Source organism: Rhinolophus sinicus, linkage group LG14 (genome assembly GCF_036562045.2).
Source record: "Rhinolophus sinicus isolate RSC01 linkage group LG14, ASM3656204v1, whole genome shotgun sequence".
NCBI classification, from domain to species: domain Eukaryota; kingdom Metazoa; phylum Chordata; class Mammalia; order Chiroptera; family Rhinolophidae; genus Rhinolophus; species Rhinolophus sinicus.
This window is the reverse complement of record NC_133763.1, coordinates 44883245-44891314: the sequence shown is the minus strand read 5'-3', so window position 1 is coordinate 44891314 and position 8070 is coordinate 44883245. Positions and strand designations below refer to the sequence as shown.

General features: G+C 42.8%; 1 protein-coding gene across 1 annotated transcript in view; it reads left to right on the top strand.

Moving 5' to 3' along the window:
* The first annotated feature begins 4492 nt into the window (after positions 1–4492).
* The window catches only part of PTPN22 (protein tyrosine phosphatase non-receptor type 22), a 46545-nt gene continuing 42967 nt past the window's right edge, over positions 4493–8070 (top strand). Inside the window, exon 1 of the mRNA XM_019730373.2 lies at positions 4493–4579. Coding sequence (XP_019585932.2) covers positions 4493–4579 — 87 coding nt within the window. The remainder of the gene's footprint in view (positions 4580–8070) is intronic.

Sequence of the window (8070 nt, the reverse complement as noted above, 5' to 3'; positions counted from 1 at the left end):
TGCGTGTATATGGATCTCATAATGAATGAATACTGAGGGGACATCAAACGAAGGATGAGACTTCAACTTTGATTATATTTTGAACAAGATGTCAACCAAGCCTCACCAAGTCCCGACTCTATTAAAAAAAAAAAAGAAATTGTTTCCATTGCAAGTTGTTGTTACTTGACCTTTGCCTCCTGAAGATTGTGTTTCTGAAACCAAAAGCAGAGTACTTCCCTGTGTGGCATGTAGGAAGCTGACTGAAGTTCACAGAAGGTGAACTAAAGAGCTTGAGTCTCAGAATGCTGTAGTGACAAGCAGCAGATTGGAAGATGGGTAGGGGGAACTTCTGCTGCTGATGCCGTGAAAACAGGAGCTAAGTGCTTTACGAGCCTCTTCTGTGCCCATTTACAAAAGAAGAAAGGTCAAGCATGGGAATAAAAGAGATCATTTGTTTTTCCTGGCTGTTGCAGCCCTTCTGAGCTGGACTCAGTGTCATTAGCAGCCCCATTCCTTTTGTAGTAATAGCCTTGGGAGGTTCTCTTTGCCAGGTTCCAGGACCTCCCTGTCGGGAAGGCCCATCTGCTCCTGGCATAGCCAAAGTGCCTAGCGAGAGAAGCCTCGACTGTGCCAGGCAAGAGTCCTGGAGTAACTGATGGAGTGAGGAACCAGGTCACCATGGACTGACCACATGTGCAGCATCGTTTGTCACAGTAGCCTTATTATAGGTGTGCCCAAGGCCAGGTTAAGCACATGCAAATGTCAAGGTCATGCAAATACATAGAAGAAAACTAGAGCTGAATATAAAGATTCATACTGAAAGGATTCAGACTAAGAGAATGTCATGGTGAGAAGGAGTTTGGGGCACGATTTTCAAAGAAAAGAGTATCCAGGCTTTGTGGCTTTATTTTCATCTTGGTGAAAACCAGGGGGAAAGGTGAGAAGGAGCAGTAGAATGAACAAGGTGTATGGATGATGGGATTGGATAGGTTGGGTGGGGACAGACCGGGAGGGGCTTGGTGACAGGTGAGGAATCTGGACATGTTCCATGGATGAGCACTAAGTACTTTGGTTCTGCAGCACTAAAGTGGACTTTTAAGACCTTTCACCCAGCCTTGATTACCAGGAGATACTAGAATACAAGCTACATAGAGATAGCTAAGAGCATATGCTGTGGGAATCCAGATGTGAAAGGGGAATGAGGGGTGGTTAACATAGGAACGGAAAAGACAGGTTGAATCTAAAAGACATTGAGGAGAAAGGTTCACTAGTTCTTGGTGACCAACAGGATGCTTATGAGGGACTGAGTATTTCACAGATAATACACATAGCAGGTATCAAATCAATGACCTTGGGACACAGAGAAAGGCAGGCGGAGTGAAACTAAAAGGTTAGTTAAGTGGTTTTCCCAGATTAAAACGTCTCCTCATAGAGGCATGTTCTGAGAAAATGTGGCTAGTTTATCTTCTCCTAATAACCCTGCCCTGGACTTTCTCTTTGGTTAAAGTTTTTTTGGTCATCTAATTCCTGACCTCCATGACACCAATATTTCCCGGTAAACTGGCACACTCCCCTCTTGGTGGAGCAGGTGGCAGTGTGATTGCCACTCCCCTGTGTTGTCATCTTCCTTCTGAGCAAACACAGTCACACAAGGGTGCCAGGGGATGGTCCTTCCTCACTCCTCTTCAGCTGTTCCTTCACAGTTTTCCTTTCCACAAGGTCTCACCCTTGACGAGAATCTGATAAAGTGTTGACGATGCTTTTACTGGGTGGAATTGTTGTGTTCACTTAGGGTTTATGCCAGACTGGTTTAAATGTTTCATAGTAAATTCTCAAATTCTTTCAGATACTTGGCAATCTTTGCGGCAGGACTGTTTCCCCTCTCCAGTTCTTGATCTTCCCACAAGATACAAATGAGTCAACAGAATCTTCATCAAAAAGCACTAGGTTCTCCAGTCCCTGCAGAAGGAAGTGTGAAAAATTAGAAGCTTAGATTTGTTAAAAATAACACGCCTGCCTTGTTTTCTCCTTCAGTTTGGTTTTTTGCTTGCTTGAGTGGTCTGCTCAGGAAATGACCTTTTAGCTAAGTGGGTTTTTGAGGTTTGGCTATTTTACAATGTTTCTATCATTTAGTTTTAGAGTCAAACAGGCTCTTAAGAATTGCTACTTAAAAAGAAATCTGCAGTTCTGCTAAGACACTACTTTCAGATCATTATATTTTGGATAAAAAAACTATAGAGGGCATCTAAGCAAGTTTTATCTTTCTTATATCTCTCTCCATCTTATCCCACCCTAAGAAGAAAAGAAACTTAGAGAGAAATTGTTCTGAAATACAGGCTTGAGGAAAATAGATTTAAATTTTATTAGGTATCTTTTTGTTTATTAATTAGTAAGGTTCTGGTTTGGAAGTGAAGACATTCTAAGTGGACAGGGAGATTATGAAACTGTGTATCTCTTTTATGTAAGTACAGAAAACCATTTCCTTTTAGGGTTCTCCTTTGCTACTTTGCAGATGAGTAAATTAGTTTGAAATAGTTTTATTCTCATCCGTAATTAAGTCTATCTCTTTAAATCTGAGATGCTTCATTAACTGGTTAAGGGTGTTTTTCACCAGATCCTGGTTTGTTCACTGTTGTATACCCAGCCCCTACCACGGTGCTCAGCATTTAGTGGCTACTCAAAAAATTTGTTGAGCAAATTAATGGATTTTTGTGTTGTTTTCTAGTTTAAGAAAATGGTGTAATAAAAGCATCGTTAATCACGCCACTTACACTATTGTATTGTGTGTGTGTTTGTGTGTCTTTTGGTCCTCATTTAACCATGTACATCTTTGTTTTAGTTGTTATAAACTTGAAATTTTTGGCCTTTTAAATTTTTTTCTCATATTTTATGTTTTTAAATTGCCAAATTAAATATTGCCTTATTTAGCAAGAAATCCTCCTTGAATGCTAAATGGGGATAATTCGAAAAATACTATCTTATTACCAGCAGCTTGTGTTGAAGAATTACGGTTCATTTTAATGGATTCTGTGGTGTGGGATTGAAATTCTTCATTGGCGTCAGCGAAGATACTTCGATGACCTTTCCTTTCTTGTAAGGCTCAGCAAGGTGGATGCAGCCTAATAGCGTTCAGAATCGTGATTTCTTAAAGGGTGTTTGAATAATGTTGCCAAACGTGCAGGGTTGCTAATACCTGAAATAGAGGAAGTTCTAACAGCACCGTTTTCTTCAGGCTTATTTGAGACTAATTTTGTTAATATGTTTATTGAACTTCTGTCCCCAAACGGAGCTGATAAGCTGACTTTTGGTGGTTGTCACACTGAGACACTCTTGCATAGGTTTGTACCCCTCGAGAAGACAATTTATGCAAGCTGAGCTGTGGAAGCTTTTTCTAGAACAGCCCCTCTGTCAGTCGGTGCCAAAATGCCACAGACTCCGTTTGGCTTCCTGACACAATGGCCTTTTCTAAGGCATAAGTTACAGAGTAGACATGTCTTCTCTAGAAATCGTTCTTCAGGCTTTTGGTCTGGAAAGTTATGCTGTTGCCAGCAAGGTGGCTGATTTTGCTTTTTTTTTTTTTTTTTCTTTCTCTTCCTTCATAGTTTCCTTCATTACATAGAGGGGATATTACGCCAACTTCCTGATAAGGCCCCGCTTGTGGGGGCCACCGTGCTCCCGGATCCTATACAGACCAATACCCCCAGTCTTTATATCCAGAACCCAGGTGAAACTGAAAAAGTACTGGAGGGTCAGGTGGGTCCTGAAATCCATAGCACTTCCCTTAACAGAGGTCGGCACTTCCTTAGCCCTGGGAGAAGCACAGACTTTGTCAGAAGCAGCTGACTTTGTTTCATCCAAAAGAGAGTTTGAGGTCTGTATGGCAGACTTAAAAGTTCTGAATAAAAATGCCTTCTCCGAGGAAAAGAAGTTGGCCACTGATCACACTGACAAGAAACTGTTCAGAAACTTATTAACTCCAAGCAGTGTTTGTCTCCCTTTCTGGGCCTCACTAAACTTTGCGGAGTTTGTTTGGGACGTGAAGAAAACAGAAGGTGTCAGCAGGGCCTTTGTACTCATAGGGCAAATGGGGAGAGGCAGAACCCCTCCACCAGGCCTGTCATTCTGCCTTTTCTCTAGGAAGCTAGAAAAAAAAAAAAATTTCACTGAAGGGTGATGGAAATATAACAGTCTCAGAGCTAAGCAGACCACACGTTATCTTCTGGTTAGCCTCTTGTTTGTTAAAAACTTGAATTGTAACCAGGTTGCTTCCTTGAGAAGGAAGGCGCTAGGGCCCTGGAGTGAGAGGTTGGCTTTGTACTGTGACCACAGAAGCTGGTTACATACTAATTTCCTCTCAGGCTTGTGATGAAGTCAGTAAACCACAGCCTTCAGCATGCTCTGCTCAGCCTGCAGCGGTGGCTTGTCACTGGTGCCTCAGCCATGACACACATTGGACACACCTGCCCTCCCTTAACCGGCGGCTCATAGACCATCTCTCTTGCCCTGCAGCATGGACCAAAGACAAATTCTGCAGAAGTTTCTGGATGGGGCCCAAAACAAGAAAATTCACAAAGAGGAGTTTGCCACTGAATTTCTGGTGAGTCCCATGTGTGACACCCTCCGCGTACTTACAGGCTGTGTAACTGACTCCAACTCAGACCGAATTGCCCTGGGGATCAAGTGCGTATCTCACCTCCCAGGGAAGAGCGCAGGACGACAATCTCAACGTGAGACCTCTCTGAGTTGTTTGTGTGTATTTTAGATACTCTTTCCAAAATGCTGTTTTTAATGCTTTCTTTGCTACTTCTTGGAGTTTGACGGGGAATCCTGAGAAAGGTGTACAGCATTTCAGGTATATAAATACTAATATTTATGGTACATCTGGAGTTCCCAGGTATCGAGTTGTAATTTATGCTTCCAATGACTGATTTTAATTAATGTTAAAGAGAGAGAGATTAGGATTAACTTTTTGTGGAACATTCTGTTTTTCCATTTGGGTGACAGAGGCTCCTGAAGAGCACCCAAACTGTCCACTGCCACATTTCTTTATTCTTTCTTTTTTTCTGAGAAAATAAGGTTAGAATATGTGTTGTTGCAATAACAGGGTTTCCTTGACCTTCGTTTGTTTGCACGGGCGCAGTGGCTGGGATGGGGAGTAGACACAAGTGAAGGACACGGAGGGACACATAAGCACAAGGTAGATTAGGGTCAACGGGATGAGATGACCCCGAGGAACCCTGTATCTCCTCTGAGGGGACTGTTGCTATTGCTACAATGGCAGCTGGGTCGTCCCCATTCATCCTATAACCCAGCACATCCGATGACATACGATATCTGAGAGCACCCATCATGTATTTTGGAATACTTCCAGCTGGTGTCTCAGAGCTATGAGGACTTCAAACCTTAGCTCTCCAGCTGTGAAGAAGTAGGAAAAACAAGAGAATTGAAGTATAAACCTGAAATGAAATCACGATTCTGTCATCAACCAAAGGATCGGCTATTTGACGTATTCCTTAATCTCCCCAAATTTCTGTTTTCTAACTTCTAAAAAGGGGAAAAGAATTCATGTCTTGCATATCCTCCCAGGATTGTTGTGCTGATTCAATATCAGTAATAATTAAATGTGGCCATTCATTAACATTTACTGAGCACCTAGTATGTACCAAGTACAGTTCTAGGCACTGAGGCTACAGCCGGGAACAAAACAAAAGCCTTTGTCTGTCCTTGTGGAGCTAACATTGGTACCAGAAAGTAGATGTGAAAACACTCTGTAAAGTCTCAAGTGATTAGATGTTGTGATTGAATGCTTATATATTATAATCGAAACCCTGTGTCAGCTCAACTTGGATACTATGGTGTCATGCTCTACTTGCCGCTGGCCAGTCTGAACCCCTTGAGTAGAGTTACCAGGGAGGGAGGTAAGTCCTGGCCTGTATGTCTGTGTAGATGTGTGCCTGCCCCGCATGGTAATTCCTGAGCCAAATTCACCCAACACATAGAGGTAGAAAGTAACCTGAGGAGGCAGTGCCAGCTTCTGTTTTGTTTTAGTTGTGGTTTTTTTTAGAACAATGTAGACTATGTCCCTAATATTTCACCTTTTCTTAGCTCAGTCATTATGATCTCTCACCAAATTATACCGCTGTCTCACCTCCTGTTTTCTCTGCCACTGGTCTTGCCCCACCTTCAATCAATGTTCTGTTCAATATTCAAGTGATCTTCTAATAATACAAACTCAGTCATTTTTTTCCCCTGCTTAACAACCTTTTGGAGTTTGTATTTCTTTTTTCCAGTTGTTTAAAATTGTGAAATATGATGCCCATTTAGAAAAGTACACAAGGTGTGTAGCATAATTGTAAAGGAACCACGGCCCGAGGCAAGGGGGAGGACATTGCAGACCTCAGAAGACCTGGCTGTCTCCCTCCCCACCAGCTCCCTCACCCACCCCCACCCTGCCCTGCTCTGCCCTATGAATAATCACTATCCTGACTTTTGTATTAATCACTTCCTTGCTTTTCTAGCTCCTGATTTTAAGGACCTTGTTTTTGGGTGGTGATTAAGTGGAATCTCACTGTTCACTGACTCACGTCCTCCAGTGGAAAAACAGAGTCTTGTCCTCAGCCCCACCTAAATGTTCAGCTGAGCCACCAGAGAGCAGCTATGGGGGAGCTGGGGAGTGGTGAACGGGGCTAGGTTGTTTGCTTGGACAAGGTACATCGTGCCGTTAAATTGGAGGGCTTTGCACCTGGTCATGTCCCACAGCCCACCTTCAGCCCTTAATGTATTCTCCAAAGATTCGATGTTTCTGAGGTTTGAGGACCGAGTCTGTGGCCACAAGGCCACAGTTAGCCAAAATGACGGTGCCTTGGTGGGAATTACCGAAGTCGTCTCTCCTTTCAGGTGGACTCTGTGCTCCTTGCCCACTGCCCGGTCCGTAACTTAGACTTCACTTCCCACTTCCCCCTGGGCCAGGTAGCTTTATGCAGAGCACACAGCCCTGCCATCACCGCTGAAGGCAATAAATACCATGCTGCTTAGGTCTTTGGCCTGGGCCAGGACTAAATTCAATCACCTTTCTGTAGTCGTCACTGCCACTGACCACTCCTATGAGGTTTTCATGCATTCATTCAAATATTTATTGAGCACTGACTATGTGCAAAGCATTATGCTATGTGCTGGCATTGCAATGCCCCGTGATTTGGGAGAGCCTATCTCCTAAGACATGTGAGGACAGCTAGAGAGGAAGATATTAAACAACTAATTCCTCTATTAAATATTTAATGGTAATTGTGATAGTCCTGGTGGGGTTTCAGGGAAGCATCACATTTATTATTTTATTTTCTACTCATTAAAAAAAAACCACACACATACCTATGAGGCAGTTACGATCTCTGACTTACAGAGGAGGAAACTGAGGCTCTGAGAGGTTAAGGAATTGGCCTAAGCTCACTCAGCCATTCAGCCAGACATGAAATTTAACCTGGACCTGTCATTTCAGAGCCTGTGAAATCGGTCCTTATACAATAATGTCTTGCTTCTGCAGTACCACTGAGTCCCTGTATAACCCTAAGGCTAGGCCCTAGTTATATAGTATAATTTCTATACAGCAGAAGCTGCAGTGTGCAACCACACTATTGAAATTTTCTTAAAGGTACTTTAAAAAATGTCAGTTGGGGTTATTTTTATAAAGCAACATTATTGAAAGTTAAAAGGCAGCAAATTCACCATAGTACCAGCGTCCCATCAAATACAATTTTTTTGGGTGTAGAAATTCTAGTTCTTGTCCATTTATATAATGCCTTTTATATTATTGTAATTATGAGCATAGATACAACTTTGTATTCTTTTTTTAAAAAAATATTTATTTAATTTTATTGGGTAACAGCGTGCTTCTCCAGGGCCCATCAGCTCCAAGTAGTTGTCCTTCAATCTAGTTGTGGAGGGCGCAGCTCAGCTCCAAGTCCAGTGGCCGTTTTCAATCTTTAGTTGCAGGGGGGCACAGCCCACCATCCCATGCGGGAATAGAACCGGCAACCCTTTTGTTAAGAGCTCGCGCTCAAACCAACTGAGCCATCTGGCCGCCCCACAACT